The following is a 27,367-nucleotide window of genomic DNA, read 5'->3' as shown; positions in this document are numbered from 1 at the left end:
CTTTCACAAACATTAAAAGGTCTCCAGACTTTGTAACAGCAGTATACATGCACACAGTATCTTTTTTTCACACAGGCCAAGGGGAAAACAATTGTTACTACTATAAAACTAATACAAATATGTAGAGAAGACGAAATGGATGAAGCTGTTTGTGCACTGAAATGAGCCAATGAGCTCTTAGCTAATTTAACTGAATTCGTTAGAAATGTGCCGGAACAGGTGGCTTTGCTATTAAGAGTGATTCCAGGGAAAACATTAACATTTTATTGTCTTAAACAAGACAGGATATGATGATTGCAAATGCTGTTTATAACCCACTTTACTTGTAATTTGACACATTTCTAAGTTAAACTTGGGACTTTTTAAATCCATCTGGAACTGATTGGATCATACAAAAATGGGTGTTGCATATCTGCATGGAGCCAATTAACAGCATGCAATAGCCTGTGCCCATATTATGTTGGCGTAAAAAGTTTTTCACTATTTATCATTAATTTTTTTGTGGCTATTGAAAGCTCTACAGTATGTTCATAAAATTGAATGGTTTTGTCTCTCACCAAAAGTTTGATGAGCCAGAAACGGGATTTGTAGTAGGCAGTTTTGAAGGGGTTGATGAGGAAGAGCACCATGAAGCCGTAGAGGATGAGGGGGTTTGCCTGCATAGGGAGCCAAGTGTAGTCCGCAAACAGACAGGATAGGATGCTGAGACACCACAACACCCCCAAAAACCCTGCGATCTACAGCAAGAGAAAAGGATCAAATTGAACATACAGAAGCATTATTATTCTGATTTTCAAAAGTTTTTCCATTCCTTTCCTATTATTTTATCTGTCTGAATACAATGTACTCTAATTCAAAAGGTTTGGGCGAGAAAGATTTTTTTTAAAGAAATTAAAGTTTTATTTAGCAAGGATGCATTAAATAGATCAAAAGAGGCAGTAAAGACATTTATAATGTTATTCATCAAAGAATCCTGAAAATCATCTATTCATCAAAGAATCCTGAAAAGAAATATATCAACTTTAACAAACATATTGAGCAGCACAACAGTTTTCAACATTGATAATAGATAGAAATTTTCACTGAGCACCAAATCAGCATATTAGAATGATTTCTGAAGGATCACGTGACACTGAAGACTGGAGTATTGGCTGCTGGAAATTCAGTTTTGCAACACAGAAATAAATTAAAATATATTAAAATAGAAAACAGTTATTTGAAAATTGTAATAATGTTTCACAATATTACTTTTTTTACTGGATTCTATCAAACAAATGCAGTCTTTGTAAGCACTTCTTTCAAAAACATAAAATCAACAGACCCCAAACTTTTGAAAGGCAGTGTATATACAGGCTTCCCTTCTACATGACATGTCTCACCTCAAACAGATGTTGATGTGAAAGATTGTTTCGAGGGTTCAGCTCAAAGATCAGCACATGATTGACACCCGCCTGCCTCCAGCCATAAGTATTAATCCCCAAGAGGAAGAGAAACTGAATCAAAAGGAAACCACCACGGTAGATGCGCACCAGCGGCCAGATGTTCTGATTACGAATGAAAAAAGCACCTGAGAGGGAAGAATCAGCCACACAGTTGGATTATCAACAAGGTTTATATAAATTACTGCACTGTTCTAACACAAATGAGTCGTACATTATCAGAAGTGCTGGAATTTATACACTGGATAAAATGTATATAACAAGAAGCATATGGATTAAGTGTGTAACAAGGTAAAAACTGTACCAATAAGGACGAAGGCGATAGCCAGGACAATGAAGACCCCACAATACAGTCCCACACGAAAGGTGGTCCAGGCAGGTGCAGGCTGAGGTTGAGAAAAAGCACATTTAAATCACTGCTGTTCTTATTCTAAAGCAAGGAATGTATCTCAATGTAGCTTTTTATTACAATATACACCTACACTGAAAAAATGGCTTTGCATTAGCATTTGCACTTGGGGAATTGTTAAAATAATGGTATATTTTAAGTCATTGAAACTTAACATTTCAAGTTCTGTCACTACATTTACTTAGAATAGTTAGCTAGCAGATGGCTTCAACTCAAATGTCTGTTAACCTTTTTTTCTACAGCAAACCATATTTTACATTTATGTTGTGCAAAGGACAGGGAAACACATACATTCTCTCCATTAAAGGTAAAACAGTATTTTATTCCTGCAATGTATTGTACATGATGTTCCAAGCACAGGTGTATCTCTCCACCCACTCTGTCTTTTGCGTTGTATAGTTCCCGTGTACTTACACAACTGTTATTGACCTAGAACTAAAAGTACTGCATGAAAAGACACTGCAGATATTTTTCACACGCTTTTCATGGGCTGTTTGCTATTATGTTATTCTTCACCTAGCATATTTTTTTGCTTTCCATGTGGGTTTTGCTTTAGCATTTTGTATTTATCCCTAAAAGAATAAAAAAATAAACTATGTGCACTTCATTGATTACGGTATATAAAATACCTTTGATTCTACCAATAATACATTTTAATTAAATATTTAATACAGACACGTAACCTTCATGTTCTTTTGAAGCAGACTTTACTGTCCCAGAGACTCCAGTGATGTATGTGTAAAAATAACAAGTCATTTAGAAAATTAACCTCTTATTTTTCCTTAAAAAATTTGAATAGGTAGAAAATTACTATAAAAAGAAAACGGTCAGAATCAGAATCTTAGCATGTGAAAATTCATTACATGTTCCTGAGACCCATCAAATCCTGAAACCCTAAAGAGAAGAACATCTTTCATGGATGGCTGAAGAATTGATCAAGTTCAATTTTCAGTTTTCAAAAGTTATGAAGAATCAACCAGATGTTCAATATTAAGCTATTAAAATTGGCTCTCAGACACCAGGTGGACGAGCATAACGTTACACAACTGCTGCGTGCATGTGTGTGTGTGTGTGTCTGCATGTACTATCTATGAGTTTCTTTCTCACCTGTGCTGCTCCAAGAGGTGGAACTCTTAGCCTCTTCATGGCCTTCTGACGGTCACCTCCTTCCAGCTCTGTGGTCACCAGAGCCTGGGCACACAAGGGTCAAAGGTCAGACACCATTCTTTAGTTTAGTCAATTCTGCCCTGAATTCCACTTCATTCTAATGTGCTCTAGGATTTTAAGTATCATTTATAATTTTCAGCAGCTATGGGTGTTTACACTAACACCAATACAATCAGATCATGATACAAGCAGGAAACCAGAAGTCCAAACGTGGAGCCAGGCAGTCTACCTCGGTCTCAGAGATGAGCTGTGTGATCTTCTTGCAGGTATAGAATGGAGCCACCTCCACGTGAGCCACACGCCAATCAGCTCCACGCTGTGTGTCCAGAATCTTGTCATGTTTCTTCAGAATCTTACGGAATCCAGTGAAGTTCAGATTCTGTATGTGATTAGGGTAAATAAGAATATGAAATAAAGAATTTTTGTCCTTCTTCTAAAACAGGAAAGAAAAATTCTGTACTTCTTTATGTTGAGACACATCTACTCATTCTTTATTATTGCTATTTAGAGTAATGGAATAAAACAATCAGACGTTTTAGAAAAAAAGTCATGCAATAAAATATATTCCAGATCTGTGCACTCTGGACATGTGGTGCATCCTGGGATATTTTTTAACTGTGTTAAAGCAGTTCACATGTTTAATGGACACCTGTTGACTATCAAGTCTAACTCATCCATTTAAATTTAAATTTAATATTTGTCTATGAAACATACCTCAAGAATTTAAACATAAACATTTAGATCAGATCAATGGTTCATGAGTTCATGGCAGGCTAATAATTAATTAAATAGTAAAAATAATTATTAAATACAAGAAATAATAATGTATATTTTTTTAATTAAACAATCCAAATAAAATTCTAAAGATATTTCAATCAATTGTATCCAACTGTATTCAATTGTGTCAACTGTATCCAAACTTTTGACTGCTAGAAGGATGAAGAAAAGTGAAGAGAATAATATGCGAAAAAAATATAATGTTTGTAAAGTGAAGATAAAATGAATTAGAATCCAGTTAAAAAGAATAGGCATTGCTGATCATCAGCATATGTTGAGCTTTGGGTGTTGTCTCGTCAGCAGACAAACCTCAATATTTAGATCAGGGTTCTTTAACGGAAACTGGTCTGTGAATTGATGAAAAGCTAATTATTAATTAAATAGTAAAATAAGCACAATAAAAAAAAGAAACAGCAGATAGGTCAAGAAACCCAAGAGGGAGTCAGGACAACATTCACAAGAGAAGACAAACAACAAAAACAAAAACCATGACAAATATCAGACCTGGTAGTTCTGCAGGAGGATGAGGCTGAGGTAGAACTCGCTGAAGGCCAGCTGCAGGTCTTTGATGTTGCGATGTTTGTTGCGCTCTTTGTTGGACAAAGGAAACACCGTTTTGCGGTGACTGCGCAGCCCTGGAGCGTTGCTCTCCCGCTGGGCATCCAGAGACGTCTGCAGCTCATTCTGCAAAGTTGCAAATCGGCGCTGTGCCTCAGCCAGTTTCTCTGTGAAGATCCAAAAAGAGAAGACAATATTAATAATTAAGTTATCATTTTATTTGATTTATGGCCTTTGAGAGAACATGGAAAACAAAAAGCCTGGTTGTACACCAGGACAGAAAAATAATATCTTAAATGTATTAAAAACTATTCGACTACATCTACTGAGAGACATAAAGCCTGCTTGGCTTACAACCCTGCAATGAAATGCACCAGAATCCATTTTGCATGAGAAATAAATCCCTCATTCTACCCATCAACTGGAAAGTAAAGCAGACAGATTTCCTGTTAGAGATGAGCCTCTTCCTGTAAGGGCGATATCTCAGACAGCATTATCCATGCTGGCCAGCATCCCAGCTCAGTTCGGTGAACAGGACCCTGCTCACCCATCTCACTTTCAGAGGAAGGAAACGGGATATTATGTTCAGCAGACAAGTAAATACTGGGAGTCCTGCTGGAGTATGGGTGATAACCCTCAGTAAGGATCTGAGCAGTCCAAGACAAAAAAGGGAGCGAGGAGAAGAACTGCCACACTTTGTCCCCAAGGCACTGATCATCCAATTTTCTCTACTAATGTGTCTTTTTCAGGGCAGTCTACTTGCACTGCCAATATTTCACTGAAGTAAACAAAATAAATAAATAGATAAAAATAAAAAATAAAAATCATAATTTTAACTAATTTAAATGTACTAAATATTTAAAATTTTTATTTACATAAACATATATGTATTAAAATACAATTATATAAATTTTGTAATATTTATATAAATGTTAATTTATTTTATATTTATATTCATAATACTTAGAAATGTATTATTTTTAATTTTAATTTTATATTAATTCAGTATATTTAATATACATTTATTTCATATTAATTATTTTTATAATAGTACTTATTATACATTTGTTAAATGTTTTCAGGTAACTCCAAGACAGGAATAAATTCATAAACAATACAAATAAATAAATAAACATTTAAAAACAAATTGCATAAATGACAAAAAAAATTTAAAATTCTTAAAGATGTTCGCCAGTTAGAAAAAGTATCTAGCTGACAAGTTTAAAAAGATGACAAGCAGAATTTGCAAACAAACAACACAGAAAACCAAAAAATGTATAAGTTTGAACAGCATTAATAATGCAAATATAAAAAAGATAAGATGACAGAACATCAGTTTAATAGAGTCCAGACAAACATGGGCTGTGAACAAAGATTTGACCTTAAAAAACAACAACAACATATTGAATAGAATGCACAACCTTGTTTTCTTTCATGTAATATAATAAATATAGTGTCCAGTCAACTATAATAGTCTGACTAAGGTCTGTACATCTGCAGGCTAAGCGTGGCTAAGATGGTGCTAAGAATTTATGTGCTTAACAGATCTCCTCCACTGGGACAAAGACTGCATGTTGTTAATTCAGGACCACTCAGGGGGGAGGCAGGGGTCTCAGCCATAACACAGTCTGGGTCAACTACACAGAATTAGCTATAGTGCACTAACAGCGGCAGCCATCCTAATATAGATTTCAACTCTAAAGGGCATCATATATGATAACGTCTTTCACTTCACTACATAAACCGGCCTGTGTATACATGGACGACATTATCTGCAGAGCTGAATAATTAAATTAGTATTTCTAACACGGTTTCTGAGCAAATGAAACTTTACTTTGTCTTATTTTTGTGTTTGTGGAAAAAGCATCCGTGTTTTTCCACAAGGGAAAAATAAAAGTATGGAGTCAGATTTTTCCAGCTTAATGGACTTGCCAGCTTCTTTGGCTGGGCAACTCGAGTAGAGTTTATTTTGGTCCGTCTGTCAAACCTACAGCACTGAGGCAGTGAATGATTTTTGGTGGCAACTGGAGTATAAAAAGACTAAACCTATATTACAAGCAGAATTAATGCTTTCCTTTCATGTTAAATTATTAATGTACATCCGCTTCTTTGTTTCAGAATAAATGCTGACCCATCTGTCTCAGCTCATTCTGAGATTTTGATTTAGAAGGAGAATTAGCTACTGTTATATTCTCATTCATGATGCATGCTAACAATGCATCAATATGCAAACAAAGCATTAATCTCATGCTTTAAACACTCGTTTGTCATGCCATCCCCTAACTAGCCACTAGAGGCAGTAGAGCTTAGACATTCCTGCTGCCATGAAGTCAAAGCAACAACACAGCTTATGTTGCAGTGTGCATTAATCTCATGCTTTAAACCCTCGTTTGTCATGCCATCCCCTAACTAGCCACTACAGGCAGTAGAGCTTAGACATTCCTGCTGCCATGAAGTCAAAGCAACAACACAGCTTATGTTGCAGTGTGTGCATATATTATCAGTCCAAACATAGTCTATTCCCCTTGACGCATGTCAAAATGACATTTCATATTACATCATGTTCCCAAATAGTGCTGTACACCCAGACCTCATGCACAGGGAATCCCTTGATGGCCACTGCAGTTCAGCAGTTCAGAATGTTTCCACTTGTGCTATTTATAAGTTACAGAAAGAACGCAATCGTAGCCAAACAGTTAGGATTATTAAAAGTGAACTATTAATGATCATTAATGCTCGAGAAAACTCTCCTGTAATCCTCAAAAAAGTTATTGTAAGACTGATTGAGGATATATGAACTTTATTTTTGTGGGAAGATGTAAGTGTTTATTATATACACTTTGTTTTGGAGCCAGTAAGATTTTTAAATTAAATTCAAATAATACTTTTATTCAGCCAAATTAAATGATTTTAGCAAATGGCTGCAATATAACAAAGAGTGAAAAATTTAAGGGGGTCTGAATACTTTCCGTACCCACTGTATATATATACACATCAACATTTTTGAGGCATGTAGGGAAAACAATACCTGAATAGAATGTGTTGATCTTGGAGAGCTCCTTTTCACATGTCTGAAAGAACTTCTCCTCAAACTTGGCATAGTACCGTTTGACAGTGTCTTCATCTGTGACTGAAAGAGACAAAACACAAAGATGTAAATCTGTGATCATTTTCATATTCAGCAGTGGGCACTAATGCATTTAGATTAGAGATTCATACGTCCCAAAACCCACATCAACATTCACAGCCTCCACCTTTTACACTGACTCTTCAAAGCCAGAGGGAGTTAAAAACCAGTGCTTTGAGCTTCAAACAACAAATCTTAGTCTAAATTCTAGATTTCAAATGTAATATATGTATTTATTTTAAACTGTAGACTGTAAAATTTAAGATGAATGTTTAATGTTTAAACACGTTTTACAGTGCAGCTGTCTGTGTCTTCCGCTCTGCTGTTTTTGTAAAGGAAGTGGAAGATTTAGACATGGGCAACCACCCAGGGTGGCAACTTGATAGGGGCGGCATGGGGCACCCATGGGAGAAAAAAAAAAGAATGCACGAAAGCGCAATTGTGGTTTTACCGCTCATTTGCACATCAGGTCAATGATATCATGTCACCGTGTGGGACAGTTAATCTGGTCGGGACACTCGCCTGGAGAAATACTCTCACTCAGAAAAAGTAAGCAGGATTACGTCACCTCAGGGTTTCCAGTTTCATCTGTGACATCAGTACAGTTCTAAATTAACAAATTAAAATAATGGAAAAGACAAAAAAGGTCTAAGCTACCAGGAGCCTAAATTAGGAAAATGAGGAGGGGAAATGTGAAAAAAATAAGGGTACAGTATGTATGCAGCTATCACTCATATCGTTATGAGTATAATATGTTTTTACTGTGCATTTGGGCAGTTTTGGGGAGATTTATGATATTTTTTAAATTTGCCTTAATTTGTGATAATTAAAAAGAATAGCTTTTTTTTTTTTAAATCACTTTAAATAAGATCTATGTTTCTCAAACTAGATGAAATGAATAAAACAAAAATGTGCCATGGTTTTTAGTGAAAGATTGCTGCCATCTGTTGGAAAAAACTTTTAAAATTAAAATAACATGAATGCCACAAGTTGGCAGCAGAGGATTACTCAACGCCTCATATATCATACCCAAGTTTTCATTTAGATTTATATTTAGACATTATCAAGTCATCATTATAGCATCAATTTAACACTTTAGCATTTTTTTGTACTTAACTTTTTTTTTTTTTGCAATCGTCACAACATTACGTGTGTGTGTGTAAAGGTGTCACTCCATTTTTGTGTATGTTCTGTATTGTCGTTTTTTTTTTCAAATTATGTAAGGGGTGGTTCGCCCAGGGCGCCATACAAGCTAGAACCGCCACTAGGAAGAACGCCTGAGGGATTTAGCTGTCACAGTTGTCTCTCTCAATAAATAAGCCAGAGTCAGGTAAAAGCATTTAGCATCTATTACAAGAAGACATTAATCAGATACAACTGCTTGCATCTACTTAAGGTTATACAGACTATGCATCAAATATTGCCTTCGCATAAAAAAACTAGAAAAGTCACATTCATCAACAAACATGTCTGAGTCTGTCGGTTATATGGTTACTAGGGATGTCACAATTCTCATTATAATATTGAACCATTCGGAATGACATCCATGGTTCCATACGCACTTCTGAATAGCGTTTTTTTGGTTTTGCGTTTAAATAATTCCCGTGTGTTTTATTTCTCTCAGAATTGGCTCTCTGTGTGTGCCCGTGAGCCTACGTGATGATATGAGAAACGCCTACCCGCTTATAACGTGCATTTGAAAAAGCAACACACGCCAAACACCTTCCCTTGTAATGGCTTGTAATGAAAACCGTTTCTAAACCTGTTGTCCAACAAAAGAGAACATTACTTGTTTTTACTTCACAACATCAGTCGAGTGTTTGAAATAACTTCCTTCTGTGATCTGATGTGGCTTCTTAGCACAGAATGAGGCAAAAAAAATAATAATTATATATTGCAATTAATGCTATGATGTCGATTAGCAATGAATAACAAATGTACTTAATCATTATGAAAATACCAGAGATGGCTTAAAGATCACAGATAAACTATATTGTCACAGGCGAGTGTTTATTGTCTTCATGTTTCATCATTCAAAGCGTTTCTATCTTGTTTTTATTCAGTTACAGCGATAGCGATACCATTATCCATATTAAGGATTTCCTGGAGCGTCATCAGTTCTATTACTTCTGTGATGCAAATGTGGAGTTTCTGTGCGAGGGTGCTCTCTGGGATCCAGTATGAATGAAACAGACATTATGTGTGCTTTTAGCACTCAATAATGGCCAATCCATCCTATTTTGGGTAAAAATAGGAAAAATAATACCTCTCTTTTAAAATTTTAAGGACATAATACATGTGACATGGACATAATAATCCACATTTTTCTCTAGTGTACAGAAGTGTAGTGTACAGATTTTTGTTTGTTAATTTGTTTTTTTTTTTAAGTCACATATTAAATAAACACTCTGATGTGCCAAGCCATCAGAACCGAACCGAAAAATCCATGGTTAAAAAAATTATCGAGGTATGTATTGAACCATGTGCTAACTGTATTGTTGCATCCCTAATGTTTCCATCAGTTCAGTGGATTTAATCCATCAGTATGGTTTGTTGAAAAAAATACTATAACTGAAATTGACACTGTGGCCCAACAAAGCATTGAATATACAAAAATGTGAAAATATTATATACTGTTAATTTTATTTCCATAAGAACACCGAACTTAAAAATATCACTGGCTTACCAATGACATTTTGTGAACAAAAAACTTCATTTGTAACTTAACATTAACAAATGGAGATCAAAGAATTTATTATTATGTGCAATACTTTTTCAAAGGTTCTTTTTATGAACATATCCACCTTTTTCTTCAACGCGGAAGTAAGCCTATGGGTGAGACTTCCGTTTCATTAGCCGCTATAGGTAAATAACGAGGAGAATAACAACGTGCAGTAAACGGTAAAACTGTTTGCACTACAAACCAGTGTGTTCATAATTAAGATAATACATTAAAGTAATATGATAAGACACACCAACTTTCAATATCAAGCAGCAAAACGAACTGTTTTGTTCAGCTAAAAATAGCTGGACGGAGTGGACGCAGATGAGACCGGAAGCCAGACCCATAGAATTTACAAATGGCCGCGCCCATTTTTACGACAAGAAAAAGGTGGATAGGATTCTATAGGATTCATATAGGATGTTGACAACAAAGAGAGAGACATAATGACCCAGGATGACCTCTAACCCCTTCCATCTCTCTGTGTGATTTATAGCGAAGAGAGAAAGAGTAATTCTCTACATCCATGGACACCTGTTCCCCTAAATGACATATTCAGACCACATACAACTACAACACAACATTCAAATTCACCATATCTCCAGTGTACATGATAAATCAGATTTATTGTCTAATTTATTGCTTAGCCTTAAAAACTACATGAAATCTATTTTTTTAAACATCTTAATGCACGTTCCTCATTTACTTGTCTTTTTTGCTGATAATACCAAGGCTGTGTGGGCAGGGATACAATTTTTTACTTATAATATCATATAACATCCACACTCCAATCAAATACATATGGATAAAGATCAATTTTCCACTGAATTTTCTGTGCCACAAATATGTTACATTACATACATTAAATAAGTCATAAATACCATTTCATGTCACTTTTAACAAGATATGACAAGAAAATTGAAACAAATAGCACAGCTTGCCACAAGAAAAGCATGTATACTCATTATGTCTGTGTTGTCAAGGTAATAGAGGAAGCCCTGGGTAATGTCTTAAGTGGTGTCTTCCTGCTGTTCACCACGAGAGCCCTCATTAGCCTTACAATGGCTTTATGGCTCTGTCATCACCCGGACACAAAGGAACATGACTTCAGCAATAGACTTACTTTAGAGAGAAATGAAAGAGGAAGAGACCAGATCAAAAAACAGACTAGAACATGTTATGACGTGTATTTCAATTCTTGGCATTTTGTATGCATGCAAACACAATAAAAGTGCAGTGTGTGTATCGGTGTCAAAGGAAATCAAAACCACCACCTTGGCATCCTAGAGCCACGCTCTATCAAGAACACAAAATGCAAAGAAAAAGAAAAGCTGTAGAGTACGTTGTCTACATTTAATATCATTCAGTTTTGTTGATGGATGTCAACCCCATAAGGCACACTGTATCATATTGGATACACACATTTCTAAGGCCTGTAAATTATGACCAAAACTGATCACAATTTGGCTGAGAAACCTGTTATGCACAATTTTCTACATGCCTTCTGTTGTCTAATATTTATATATTTATTATATTTTTCAGCAAGTAAATATATTTTTCAGCAAGTAAAAGCTCTTTTTTTATAATTCTAAAAATGTCCATGTGTCCTTTTTGCTGTGAATCTTTACTGATTTTTTATAAAATAAACGTAAGAATAACTTTTATATTATTAGTAATATTTAAACACTTATTGGAATGATACGGTTTGCATGATTATCCATACAGCAAAAACATTAAAATCCTGATGTTTCAAATATGACAAAATTTCATTAGATTGCCTAAAGTTTATATATATTAGCTATATTAGCTACTATATATAATAGTACTTTTTTTTCCTGGGTATCAGTTTGAGATTTAACCCTGTAAAGACTGGCATGTGAATTTATATAAATTCACATGCCAGTCTTTACAGGGTTAAATCTCAAACTGATACCCAGGGGAAAAAAATACTATGCTGTATCATATTTGTACAGTTTTAATATTGTTTTCTTTTCAATCTGTTTGGTCTCAGGCGAAAAACTCAGTGACTGTCAGTGTTTTAACTCAGAAAGTGAAGTACAGAACCCTGACATCAGCACACTTTTTCTGACTAAGGAGCTTGCTATCTGTTAAATCCTGCGCATAAATCCTGCACACCGATCCTATAAAGCAGCAACTCTTTTGCTTATCTGGGGTTATTTCTCTCTCTATCTCATACTCTTTTCCTGACAAGCTCACATGAATATAACATTTTCCCTCTGGGTGCCTAGATTTACCAGACCTGACTGTGCCCATGGATCAAGGGATCAAACTGTGTATTGTTTTACTCCAAAAAAGCCCTGCAGGAAGAGGATTCATCTGTCTAGACTTTCGGAATAAAAAGCTATAAGTTTATTTGTTTATTTTTTATTCTTTCCCAGTAGGATTACAATGCAAGCCTGGCAATTTCAATTGAGCATGTACCAGATTTTACAGCAGAGACAGAGAGAGCATTACTTGTATTGTCCAGAGTGAGCGATATCATCTCTCATTAGAGGGTTACTGGTGGCGAGCAGAGATTCCTCGAGCGACAGCTGTATGACCTCTCATTTTACAATCCATTTAACCGCCTCAATGCTGTTTATCGCCCTCGTCTTGCTGTTTGCATTGTCGCGCTGCTGCCAAACATGGGTGTGAGTCTCTTATCTCCCCTCTACACGGAGATCTCAATCATCGCAGTTGAATTAAACTGTACGTCTGGCAGCAATAAAGAGGCACGGGAAATGCTTTGTTGTTGGAGGTTTTTACGAGGACCAATCATCCTGAGTAAATTAGAGAGGGTGATTATTCGCTCTCGCTGGCACGCTCTATTAAAAGCCTGAAGTGTGTGGGTGGGATTGCAGGAGGATAGCCGAGCGGCAAAACCAGTTAAGCAGGAATGATGCAGGCTGGGAAAGAGCCACAAAGTGAAAACATGAAACGCGGCACATAAAAGCCTCTTACAACCATCCGTTCACCCCCCTGCCCCCTTGGGTTCAACCAGATCCTCTGAGATAGAGGAAAACCCTCGAAGCTGCCCCAGTCTCTTCATCAGCGCTCTCGTCCCTCAAGCCACAATTAGCCCAACCAATCAGGAAACTTCTAGAGTTGGGAGATGATTAGCAATGCACATTAACGAGTCTGGCACACCCAGAGCAGTGTCAGTGTAAATAACATGTACTGTATAAAAGTAAAGTAAGCATGAGGGAGAAGCTCTTCAGAGGGCTCAGTCTAGACTCATTCAACAGAGAGCTGTTCAGCACATTGAGAGTGTAAATCTTGGTTTCTGTAGGTTTGGGGGAGGGGTGGAGGGATTCCCGGCAGCATCTAGACTGGGCGAATGTATTAGGAAGAGGGTTGGATGACACAGATGGGATGTGCAATGGATGATGAGGTATGAAATCTGAGCAGGTCAGAGACATGACGCTGCTACTGAGTCAGTTCACAAAAATTACACAATGAAACATTCAGCTGAACATGTCATTCTGACAAGATACTTTTAGCAAGTTTCTGCTTGTTCCTGTTCACTTCTAGATTTAGCCAAAGTAAGATATTTGGGTGGTTTTTCACTTAATATATAGAGTAAATAAACTAAATATACTTTAAAAAATTTAATATTTAAAATTAAAACTGCATTATAATTGATCATTCTTTATTCAAAATGTAAATTAATCAATGATAATATGTAAGGCATAAAATGTACAATCAGTCAATATCTAACTTAAAATTAAATATATTGAAATTTATATCACAACAGTTGTATTTTTTTTATATATATTACATGCTAATAAATAAATAAGAATGATGTACTAATGTACTAGTGATATAGTTCATGTACTAAGTTGAACTAAGACTGGGAGATAAGGCCAAAAACATTATCACAAAACTTTTTATATCAGTCAATATCGATAATTATCACAATAAATGTCAAATCTTTAGTTCTTCCAAGTTTAAAGGCAGATTTTAATCATGAAAATTATATTGTGATAATTATTGTTATCATTTTATCACCCAGCCATATGTTCAACTGGGACGTTTAATTATACAGTTTAATGGGCATTATATTCACATAATAGTATTTAAAACTGTTCTGGTTTGAAAATTGAAATTGAAAAACAACTATAGACCAAAAGACAATAGATGCGTCTTAACACTGTTTTAAAAAAATCAATGGAAGAATCCAATGTTGAAAATATTTTAACATTTCAAAGGTTAGTTAACTCAGAATTTAACAATGAAAAAAAGAAGACAAAGAAATAAAAGACAAACATGTAACTTCTTTGTTCTTGGTGAAGTGTTAATATTATACCTTGGAAAAATCATTTTATTTATTCTACATTTTAGAGTTTGGGAATGTCTACTAAATTTAAACTTATTTTTTTGGCCTCATTCGATAGCAGCTCCACTCAAGTACATGAGCTGTCCGTGGTTCTGAAATTGTGTTCCAACTGCAGAACAATTCCAAAAAACGATTTTAAACTGTTTATTTAGACCAATACTCTTTTATACTTCTATAATGAGACATTTCATTCCCAAAGCACTGAGACAAAAGTTACAATTAAAAAGGCATTCGTGATTCCACAGTTTGACCTAAATCTTTCAAACTGCATCACAGGAACCCTTAAAATAATGACCTTAAAGTGCACAACTATTTCAATGTAAACTTTGTTCTCATCCTCCCGACCGTTATTCTCAGGATATCAGATGGGAAGATCTGTTCCATGTCTTCATACTGACAGATCAACACAGAGTCATTCCATTAACCAAGAATGTGACTTGACAGTAAACGCTTGTAAACAAGCAAACATAATTTGGGTGACTCTAACGTCTGCAGTCTGTTAGAGAGCAGTACACACAGGATATTCCCCTGTAATTTTGTTAGCGGTTCCTGGGGTGGAAACATTGCATTAGAATCAATCGGGAATCATCAAAGACTGGAGAGCTTATTCTTATTGACTGAACAGATTTAAGGACACATTAACATAGAATTTGAGTGGGATTAATAGGAAAAGTTTAATATGAGAATAGCACTCATTTTAACTATGAATGCATCTCTAAAACAGGATTGTCTGCTTATCTCCACATAATCCCATAACACACACAAAAAAAATTCAGACACTCAGCCACAGATCTGTTTTATTCTGAGTTCTGTCTTAAAATATCTCAGTCTTTAGCTGATGTGGGAATGAAAAGCTGACGTTGAGATTGGCAGTGTGCCGACCGCGCTGAGCATCTCAGCTGTGAAGTGTTATCAGTCCAGCTCACAGTCAGACACAGGCCAGACGTCTGCAAGCTCTGCCTTAAAAACAACTCCATCACGGCCCTGTGAAGATTTCACTCTCTCTGACTCACAGGAAGCTAGAAAGGTCATTGATAAAACATCCACTGAAGAGATCTGTCTATTTGTTTAACTCAGATACTTATTTTAAATGCCATGAGATTAGGTTCACAATATAACAGGAAATGTCTGTCTGGCAAATGTATTCAATATACAGGTACTGTATAATAATGTATGAACTGCATATGAATAAAAAACTGCCTTGGAACATTTCTGATAATCTAAACTAATCTAAAATAAAATTAAATAGAATAAAATAAAATAAAAACAGTATACAGGCAAAAAGATTAAAATAAAACGTAACTTTATAGAATATAAATATAATATTTGTTTACATAATATATATCTGATATTTTATAACACCAAATAATAAAGTATATAGAAAAAAGACCTCTGCGTGACACGTTAAATGACCATCAAAGAGCATATCTAAACCACAATGTTCTTTATTTTATCATGATTAATTAAAATCTCCAAAAAGTTAATTTTAAATACACAATGCTTTCTGGTTGTGCAGCACATCTATATTTAGTTCTATTAAAAAGTAAAAGGTTTCTTGAATTATATGCATTCACAGCAGAGATATTTCACTGCACCTGAACCAAAATGTAGTAAGCATGATACTTTTAAACCTGCTTCACCTGATTTTCTTCAAATGCTAAGTTTGTTACAAAGGCAGGGTTCCACTGTGATGCCACAGAGGTAATGTCACCTCTGAGAATGGCAGAACAGAGCTTTCAATTATCTTCAGGCAGCACGTCTGCAGGCCAAGAGGCTTATGAAACAAAAGACTTCTTAATCTAGTCCCCAGCGGTGAGCTCTGTCCTCTGAATTAGCAGGGGAGCATATTTTAACACCCACAAGTGCTGCATCTCATCTCCGGTAAATGTCAGAGAATAGAGCTCTAAAAAAGAACAAGTTTATATAAACTACCATTTAAAGTTTGGGGTCGGTAAGTTTTTAAAAGTCTCTTATGCTCACAAATTATTATTTCAGTATAATTATTTCGGTCTTCAGTGTCACATGATCCTTCAGAAATAATTCTAATATGCTGACTTGGTGCTCGAGAAACATATTATTATCAATGTTGAAAACAACTGCTTAATATTTTTGTGGAAAATGCATTATTTTTATTTTTTTTATTTTTTTTAGAATTCTTTGACGAATAGAACATTCAAAAGAACAGCATTTATTTGAAATAGAAATCTTTTGTGGCATTTTAATTTGCTGTTACTTTAGATCAATTTAATGCTGAATAAATAGCAAATGTATTTAATTTTTTAAATATTTTTATTGAAATATATATTTTTTTTAATTAAAAAATGTTACTAACCCCAAATGGAAGGGTTTTACATTAAATTTTATTTTAACATAAAATGTAATTTTACAAAGCAAACAAAGCAAAGGTTGCATGTGTGAGTTTGTGTCTGGTGAAAAATAAAACAATCTACTAATTAGAGGCAGAACTAGTTACTAATATAAAATGTTTACAAGGTTAATGTTACTGAATCTTTGAAAGATATTCAGAGCTTTTGTTTGAGATACTTAAAACTAATATCATGATGACAGATATTTTATGCTGATACTCATAAATCTTATTTACTATGCAAGTGGCTTTTCACCCTGGTTCTAATAACACTATAAGAGTTCATATGTTTAATAGCCTTATACAAGGTACTAACATATGATTTTCATCTTAAGTTTTACAACCAATTAAGGCACAGCTATTACCTTAATAAGCTTGCTAATTCAGAAATTACTCTAATGAGTAATGAGCCAATTTAAATGCTTTAGGCAGAATGAACATGAGTGGGTGGTTTAAATCATGTGACACATTACTACACTGTTCTCTCTCTCTCCTCTTCAAACCTAAATAACACGGCTCATTATCACCTCCTCCCTTAAGTATCTTTGCAAAGGCAGTAACCAGTTTATGGATACATTCCACTGCTCTTTCAGGCCCATTACCCACACACACATACACACACACACACACACACACAGGTGCCCAAATAGCTCTATTACAGCTGCTGAGGAAGAACAGGAGCCGGGTGGAAGCATTTTGACAGGATCTCAAGATACAGAGGACTCTGATAATGCCTAGAGCCGGATACAGTGCCTCCAGAATTGGATCCAGATTTTTAGCGGATATCCTACCTCTTATGCCTCTGAAAGGAATTTAGAGTCAGTGATCAATATATATATATATATGGGAACAGAATGACTGTACATACGTTTATTTTGATGAATACTGGCATAAACATACTCATATATAATATATACATTATATATATTATCTTATACCTACCAACTGTATCTATCTGCCTTTCAGAAAAACCAACAAGCACAAAGTTTCAATCACTCTTTCTACAGTTTTTCAATTTTTCATCTGCTTTCGTCTTAAATAATGACATACCATGCCTACCTTAAGCTAGAACTTGTTGCAAGCAATCAGCAGGCAAACTAATCAATGCAGCTTTGATTGGGAAGGCCACCTGCCTTTGTGCTGCCAGGCATCCACCCGCCTATTGATTATGCATATCCCGTAATCAATAATACGCACAACTATTACCGTTCACAGCACCATTACACAGCAGCGCATAATGAGATCAGACAAAATCTCCATCACAATGTGTTTGATGATACCAGTGACCAGGCAACATAAAGTATCTCTACTATTTACAAATAAGAATATTATTTTATACACTACCATTCAGAAGTTTTGAAGATTTTTAAATGTATATATATATATATATATATGTGTGTGTGTGTGTGTGGATCTGAATATTTTTTCATCCCTGTAAAAGCTCTAAGAGTGATGATGGGCCATGTAACCTCCAGAGATTCACCCCGCCCATGTTAGCCCCGCCCCCACCTTGCCCCACACTGCATGAATGAAACCACTCTGTTGAGCCTGTGATCCTGTCGCAAATTCAACACAACAAATACCAAACATTTCTCACTCATTAAAATAATCACCCACAATCCTAATTAGACCCTAAATCTCAACAATGTGCTGGAGGAAAAGGCATTAATAATGACGCTAAAAATAATGAGTGCAGCATAGCATATTATTTGCATGATCTACATATACATTACATATACATGGTTTTCCAAACAAAACATTACTTTTGGACAGAGAATTTCTAATGAAAGTCTACACACATTTCTTCAATTTTTTTCCAGTGTAATATTGGGATATCATAGTTTTATCTTCCCTTGGGATGTACATATATTGATATGATAAGTCAAAAGCTATTTTCATGTTACGGTCAATGACCAATAAATAGCCCATATTAAAATTATTTGTATATAAAATTCTATTTAAATGAACCAATTAAAAGTGAATCAAAAAATAAACTACAAAAATGTAAAAAAAATTAATGAACATGAACAATTAAATATAATGTTATATATATCATTATGGGTCAGTATTGGATATATTTTGGCAAATATTTATTCATCACCCTAATCTGCCCCTAAACAGCATGTGGAAACAAAACAAACTGTGATTACTCACTTTACATATTGATCAGAAAACCTCTTTCTGCCAAGGCCACAGTAAAAACACACTATGATGTTAGAGTAGAAAAGGAACAGAGAGCACCTGAAACTCAGTCAACCACAGATCCCAGATCATAAGCTACATCAGTGAAGAAACATTAACAGAGACCCCCTCAATTACTCTTATGCCATTAATGAATAACACAGAGACACAGAGAGGGAGACCCCAATTTGCATCAACAACTTTGCATTTAATTGTGCAGTGAACGGAGAAAATCACAGCAGACTGCTCATTTAAAAGCTCCTATGCAAACAAGCTCCTATAAAGCTCTATTTTAAATGCCATAACCTTCAGCTGTCTGCATTACAGGTGTTCACATCCATTACTACTAGAGCTACCACTAAACAACCCAAACCAGCAGTTTTTAATCTTCCAGTATACAGAACACTGTGTTGAGCTTGAATAAAGAAAAACCATTTAGGTAAGTGCTTTCTCAATGACAAATGCAGTTTAATGTTTTAAAGGGGTCATATAATGTGAAATCGAATTTTCTTCATCTTCTGTGGTAAAAGACTTCTTTCACTGTACTATGAAAACATAGTGTAATTTTCAGAACTTAAAACTTCCTCCTAAATTTAAAAATACCACTTACTGAGGGGAAAAAAGTCTTTATGCTGCCTTCAGTTTCTACTGTCAGAAATACTTATATCAGAACAACTAAAAGTAAAGCATTCTGCTATTCCTGGCTTTGTTGTGTACATTATTTCAAATGATGCCAACATTAGTAAAAATATTATTTTTAACAAACTTGAAATGAGTGTGAAATGCACTGAAATGAGCTGCTCGAACTGTTAAGATCAACCTGAAATTATGAATGTAATGCTGACCTTGCAAAGGACAGCACATTTAGAACACTCTAGCAACAATCTAGAAAACTCACCTAGCAACCACCCAGAAACCCTAGCAACCATATAACCTGGTGATCACATAGCAACCACCCTAGCAACACCACCCACCGCACTGCAAGTTGTAAACAAGCAAACACTGCTCAAAAATTCATATATAATCTACAATACTCCTAAAAAAATCTGAATTACATTAAATAATTAGTGGTCATCTAATCTTCTCTTTTCTAAACAAAAAAAAATTCTGAGAAAAAAAATAACTAAATAAAAACCAGAAGGTGTGAAATAGAGAAATTTAAAGGTGACATATCATGAAAATCGGACTTTTTCCGGTTTTAAGTGCTATAATCGGGACCCCAGTGCATCTACCAACCAAGGAAATTAACCCAGTAACTTTGTTTTGGAAAGCCCTGCCACACAGATCTAAAATAAACATGCGATTTATTTCCCAGCTGTTTACCTTCACAGACCTAACGAACCGTTTTTGTTACTCATGTGTGTTGTTAACAGTAACTTGTGTGTATTTGACAGTTTAAGCGCAATAAGACATGAAGAGAACTTAGTTTAGTACTCACATGCCGTGTGACAGACGCTTTCTGTACGCGTGCTTAGGATGTGTGCGCTCAGAAAACCCTATATCAGAAGTTTAAACTAATATGGCTTTAAAACGCATGATTTCAGCGCAATAGACATGATAATAAAAACCAAACAGATGTTTTTTTTATCAGAGTATCTGACGTACGAGCTGTAAAGGAACAGCCCTATTCTGGAAAAGGGGGCGGGGAGCAGCAGCTCATTTGCATTTAAAGATACATGCACGAAAACAGCGTGTTTCTGCTTCCTCTCAAAATAGGCATTTTCAAAATGATATAATAAATGATCCGTGGGGTATTTTGAGCTGAAACTTCACAGACACATTCTGGGGACACCTGAGACTTATATTACATATTGTAGAAAGTGGCATAATAGGTCACCTTTAAATGATCTCTTAAGCCTAGTTCCCACTACACGACTTAAAACGTCGGCAGATTGCTGTGCTGTTCAGACTATATGACTTGCTGTCTGTCTTGAAGTCGCTGTGGTGTTCACACTAAGCGACACTAAGTAAATGATCGGCAACAGGTGGTCACACATTACACGAGCTGACAACAACTCTGTCACCCAACGACTCTACACGGACCCCAAACCACGTTTTCTCATGAAAACACACGCGAGAAGTGGAAAGGGAATGATGCAAAACTTTTCTCCAAACTTTTCTTAAAGCCATGTTGCTGCTGCTGTTTTTCTTCCACTGACCTCAACCCATGCCTTGCTCTCTCATTGGCTGTAGCTCGCTGCGACACCCGACACCACGTGATGTCGAGTCGGCCGACTGGTCCAGATATTTAACATGCTAGATATTCGTTCGTTGACGCGTCAGCGACTGACACGTCCAGCTAAACACCCAGCAAACAACCCTGTCTGACTGAGAATGACACAATGATACAATGAAACCCCTTCTGATTTCAGTAATGTGTGATGTGGCCTTAGAGAATGAAAGCACTGATTGGTCAGCGCTCTACAGACACGTCCAGCTAAACACCCAGCAAACAACCCTGTCTGACTGAGAATGACACAATGATACCCCTTCTGATTTCAGTAATGTGTGATGTGGCCTTAGAGAATGAAAGCACTGATTGGCTCTTGCCCTACAGCTATGGTATAATGCTAATGCCATGACCTTAGGTAATGATTGCTCTGCTTGTAATGCCGACAGACACACACACACACACACACGTTTGTTAAAGGCCTTACTTTCTGGAGTGATTTCAAATGAGCAAAGACCGCAATCCCCTCCTCCGCCCACTAATTGGCAGGGCCCAAATGGAGATTGTACGCTGTCTGGACAGGGATAAATTTGGCTCATAAATCGGTAGATTGGGGTGTAGAGGGTATTTATGGGCGCGTTCTGAATGGGGGCAGAGAGGCAGTAAAACCACTGTGAGCTTTAGCTTACCCGGTGAGTTGTCTATCACAGTGATTCAATTATTTTTGTTATGTCCCCACTGGGCTGAGCGTAATCAGAAAGTCCTTGAGCCAATCTGACGTTAATTAGATCAATGCAGAACTAAAGAGAATGACATAGTTAGGGAAACAAGAGGGACAGAAACTGAAAAAACTCTTTATTTATACCAAGAACAGAAAAATGAAAAATTGCTTCTGTCATATGCAAAAGTTTGATCACATATACTACTGTTCAGAAGTTTGAGGTTGGAAAGATTTTTTTATGTTTTTGAAATAATGGTCTTATATTCACCAACGTCGCATTTGTTTGATCAAAAATACAGTATGAACAGTAACATGTAGAAATATTATTACAATTTAAAATAACTGTTAAGAAAAGAACAACATTTATTTGAAAGAAAAATATTTTGTAACATTATAAAAGCCTTTACTGTCATGTTTGATCAAATTAATGCATAATAAAGTTCTTAAAATACACTTACACTTAAAAAAAAATATATATATAAATACACTTCTTAAAAAAATTATAATAATTAAAAAAAAAACATCTCACTGACTCCAATCTTTTGAATGGTAGTGTAGTTTGCAAAAAAGTTTCACAGACTTTAATGAGGGATTATTTGACTTTGGCCAGTAAGCAATGCTCTAACTAGTGGTCGGCCGATATATCTGCCATTTTTCAAATATCGGCCGATAAGTTTTTCTGTTTGGCCGATGTGTTCGGGGCGGGACTTTTATTTTGACGGCGCCGAGAACGGCTGCGGCAGGCCTGAGCACACAGTGCTCACATTTTCCCTCTTGTTCGCTGTTGTCATTCAGTTCTGTCTAATACGGATATAAGTCTATCTAATAATCAGATAGAACTGTTAAACAAAGGGATTAAAATGTATACAAAAAAGTATTATAACGATTGCTTTAAAATTATTAAAGGCTAATTATAATACTTTCTCGTTTGCCTTCAGAAAATACGCATTTATGTAATTAAAAAAAAAATCTTTGAATGACTAATGAACATTTAATTTCACAAACCTTGCAGACTTAGTCGAATCTAGTTGAGATCTTGTGAAGTGTGCATGTGACCTGCATGATCGCGTGTTCTGTGACGGTCGGTCCTATGGTCCGTGTGAATTGAATACGGACAGGAGGAGAGTTCAGCTTCACTGGAGATGCGCGATCGACAAACTTTAAACTTGTTTAAACAAGTGTTACCTTGGCTTTATTTGAAAAAATATGATTCCCAATGCACACAAACTTCCCAGAATACTGAGTGCCCTGTTGGTTACAGTGTTTACTTCCTTTTTAATTATATTTTTATTAAATATTTATTTATTTGTGAAAAATACTTTGTCTTCTAGAGTATAAGTATGTTTATTTTACAAATTTAATCCATTTTCAAATGATTTCAAATTTCTTAAATATTAATTAAAATAAATACAATTATATCGGCTTTATATCGGCCATCCTGTTTTCCAAGATATCGGCATCGGCTGTCAAAAAAACTTTATCGGTCGACCATTAGCTCTAACAACAACCCAGAACACCCTTGCGATCATCTAGCAACCACCCAAAACCATCTAACAACTATTCAGAACACTCTAGCAACCATCCAGAATAACCTAGTGATCACATAGCAACCACCAAGAACACCCTAGCAACAGCATAGCAACAACCACAACAGATGTTTTACACAGACAAATACAGCTCACATTTTATTCTGAAAATGTACAAATCTAGTTATCATAATCCATTCAATTTCTAAAAAATAAAAATACATTTTTAATCAATTAGAGATCATCTAATCGTCCTTTTTAAATCTATAACATTTGTTAAAAACATAAGGTGTGAAATGGAGATGAGTGATTTTAATTATCTCCTCTATCTGGTCGCTCAGTTCACCTGCTTTAATAAGAGCAGTTAGCAGTGAATCATCCTGATGTGGGCGGCACATTTGCCATCAACATATCTTTTATGCAATCATGATGTGAGCTGCTCCTGTGTTGAAAGGTCAGAAGGTCAGTTCTGTGTGTGTGTGTGTGTGTGTGTGTGTCCCTTATTAACAGGGAAATAAACACATCACTGTGAACAACGAGAGGTCCTGAGAGAAAGAAAAAGAAAGCGAGAGAAACTGAGTGAGAGAGGCTCACCGTTCAGTTCAGTGGACATCCAACAAAACAAACACACACACACACACACACACACACGCAAGATGAAAGTCGTGGACTATGAGAGGGGAGAGTCCAGCCACTGAGCTCAAAAACAATCGTTCCATCTACACATCTATCAATATATCACCCTCTGCTCCTTTTCTCTCTTACTTTCATGCCCCCCTACCCCCTCTCTTTTAAACACAAAATGAATGCTTATCATTATAGGGTGGTTGTGTACACACACTGCCCACACACATTTCAGTTCAAACAACTTGTAAAAGTGCATGTAGCATCCTATGACCCCTTTAACAAGAGTATCGTGTACAGATATTAATTATGCTAGAAATTGTTGACCAGGAGGGAGTGTAGAATGCATAAATTGTTGATTTGAGTTGAACGTTGATTTGAGGTCATTCATGTCTGGAGCACAAATGGTGTGAATAGAGTTGCGCACCAAAGTTTAATATTGACGATTAGGGGTTTGTTCAAATTTGTTCACATTAGTTACATTTTACAAGAATGATTTCGAGTCCAATCAGCATTACAACACCGCAAATAGTTTTCACGTTTAGCAATTGAAAGCTAGAGAGTGACAGTGATGGTTATTTTACAAAAGCTCTTTGCTTTGGCTGGAATTTGCATAATTACAGCACTTATCAAGCCATCACGCGGAGAGTGAACGGTTTCGCCCAGAAAGGACTGTCGGCATGGCAACAGAGGCAAGAGTTCAGCAGGGATGTGATCAGTCCTTGGCGAGGGAGGTGGAGAAATGGGCGGAGACCACCAGATTACTTGTTAAGGTACACGCAAGACAAAACTCTTCCGAGGTGTGGTTGTACGATAACAGTGGTGATTTCAAGAAAATGAAAGACAGCCAAAACAAATAAAAAGACAGCTTTTATAGTGTTTTTTTTTTTAGGAATCGTGACTGTGAAAATGGCAGACTATTTAAAGTCTACTGACCAACTGATGATGATGAAAGGCAAGCCATCACGCGGAGAGTGAACGGTTTCGCCCAGAAAGGACTGTCGGCATGGCAACAGAGGCAAGAGTTCAGCAGGGATGTGATCAGTCCTTGGCGAGGGAGGTGGAGAAATGGGCGGAGACCACCAAATTACTTGTTAAGGTACACGCAAAACAAAACTCTTCCGAGGTGTGGTTGTACGATAACAGTGCTGATTTCAAGAAAATGAAAGACAGCCAAAACAAATAAAAAGACAGCTTTTATAGTGGTTTTTTTTAGGAATCGTGACTGTGAAAATGGCCTTCCATCTCAACCGATCTTCATCATGCTGGAGTGTTGTTTCAACGAGTAAACATGGGGAGAGGTCTCAGATACTCTCTCACTGACAAAAGAACAGAAACAGGCCTGTCACCGCTCATCTTTGTACTTTGACGCTGAAGGTCCTCTGCTCCAGAACTTTAGCAGAGTGAATGGTTCTCTAAACAGTCTGTGACAGCCTCTGTGATGTGAGCTTCAGTGTGCGTTTGATCCTGCAGGTAAAAGAGAAAAATCGCAGCCCCAGAAGAATCTCATTCTATTAGTAAGCCATACGAAATCCGGAACATTAACAGAGATGCTGGTTTAAACTTCAGACAGCCATTATCACTAAGAAGGCCATCAATAATGCAACGCATCAGCCCAGTATAGCAGGTGAAACATAGAGACCTGCCACCTACTGCCGGGGTTTTATGAGGAGATATGACTACCCCATGCAGCTCAGGGGTCATAAACACTACACTAAGTGTTGTGCCAATAGCCTGACCAGAGGACATTAATCTCAACCAAAGTGTCTTGGCTACAGTTCACTTTCAGGGAAGAAAAATACACAACCACAGCCAATAATAAGAGAGTCAAATGTTAAAAACAGTAGAGCTGACTCATATTTTGTGATTTTACTACTCTTCAAAAAATTTTGTTCTTTAGAAATTTGTTATGAACCCGATCAAATACATATGTTTCCTCTGCTCCTTTATTTCATAAACTCCAGATTCTTACTATTTATGATATTAATATTTTTCTCTGTTTTCATTTGTAAGATATATTCAAGTGAAGGGAATATTCCAGAGCAATTTAAGACTTACTTTATAGTAAATTCACAGGTTCACTGTAAAAAAAATTTTTTTTTTTAAAATCAGGCTATAAACTATTTTAGGTTAAAAAAAAAACATTTTATTTTCTGCCTTATAATCTTGTTTCTTTTTCTCTTGATGTTTATGTATTTCATGCATCTTATTAAGTGTTTTTGGTGCTTTGTAGGGGTGTGCTATATAATGATTTTGATTAAAACGTCTCCACGATCTGCTTTTGAAGAAATATTTTAGTATTGTGCTTCAGTGCAGATTCTATCAGTTGCAGTTCTGGTGCCTCCGTCTCTCAATATACTGTACAACGCGACATACATTCACATCAAATCTTAACTCAGCGATACAGTTACACTGACGGGACACTGCACTTATTCACAATCACAAAAGTACATTATTTGAATGTACTTTAAAGCCTTGCTGGTTAAACATTTCATACGTGTGCTGTTCTGGTATTCACTTTTTCTGAGCGTGTACACCTGAAGCGCACGCACACTAAAAAGCCTGTCATACCTGCGCCTGATTACTGGACTGAGTAATCTTTTGTGTCTGATTGTGCTAATACTCTCAAAAACACAAAAGGTTTACATATAATCAGTTGGTTATGTCTAAAGTGAAATTAAACAGTTAAGAAAAAAAGCGGATGCGTATCTATATATTAGATGCGTGCAGCTCTTAAAGGTACAGCAGACTAATTGTACTAAACATGCTGCCGCTTGTCATTAAAGAGATAGTTCACTGAAAATTAATATTCTGTCTCTATTTTCTCTCATGTTGTACCAAACCTGTATTAATTTTTTTGTGCTGAACACAAAAGAAGATATTTTGAAGAATGTGGGTAACCAAACTGTTGTTGGTCCCCATGGAGGTCCCTGGGGGCCAGCAACTATTTGGTTACCCACATTCTTCAAAGTAACTTATGTTCAACAGAAGAGAGAAACTCACTGAGGTTTAAAACAACTTGAGAGTGAGTAAATGATGACACAATTTTCATTTTTGGGTGAACTATTCCTTTAATGTTAATAAAACAACAAAACACGGAGAAAAATCACTCACTGCTCTTGACTGAAGAACCTTAATACAGTTGCTTTAATAAGTATCAATGTATAATTTATACAGTGAAGTGCATATAGTGTTTTATTTTTATATTTGTTCATTCAATTTCTTGAATGCTACTGCTAAATACA

The 27,367-nt window shown here is 36.0% G+C and overlaps 1 protein-coding gene across 1 annotated transcript in view; it reads right to left on the bottom strand.

Moving 5' to 3' along the window:
* The window catches only part of LOC107758009 (xenotropic and polytropic retrovirus receptor 1 homolog), a 66,804-nt gene that overhangs the window by 12,666 nt on the left and 26,771 nt on the right, over positions 1–27,367 (bottom strand). Inside the window, exons 3-9 of the mRNA XM_016575639.1 lie at positions 7,379–7,480; positions 4,297–4,517; positions 3,245–3,394; positions 2,956–3,039; positions 1,744–1,825; positions 1,380–1,567; positions 558–737 (exon numbers count right to left, since the gene is read on the bottom strand). Coding sequence (XP_016431125.1) covers positions 558–737; positions 1,380–1,567; positions 1,744–1,825; positions 2,956–3,039; positions 3,245–3,394; positions 4,297–4,517; positions 7,379–7,480 — 1,007 coding nt within the window. The remainder of the gene's footprint in view (positions 1–557; positions 738–1,379; positions 1,568–1,743; positions 1,826–2,955; positions 3,040–3,244; positions 3,395–4,296; positions 4,518–7,378; positions 7,481–27,367) is intronic.

The sequence above is a fragment of the Sinocyclocheilus rhinocerous genome, unplaced genomic scaffold, assembly GCF_001515625.1.
Source record: "Sinocyclocheilus rhinocerous isolate Xijiao unplaced genomic scaffold, SAMN03320098_v1.1 scaffold1314, whole genome shotgun sequence".
Taxonomy (NCBI): Eukaryota; Metazoa; Chordata; class Actinopteri; order Cypriniformes; family Cyprinidae; genus Sinocyclocheilus; species Sinocyclocheilus rhinocerous.
Note: the sequence above shows the minus strand (reverse complement) of the source record. Positions and strands in the feature narration are given on the sequence as shown.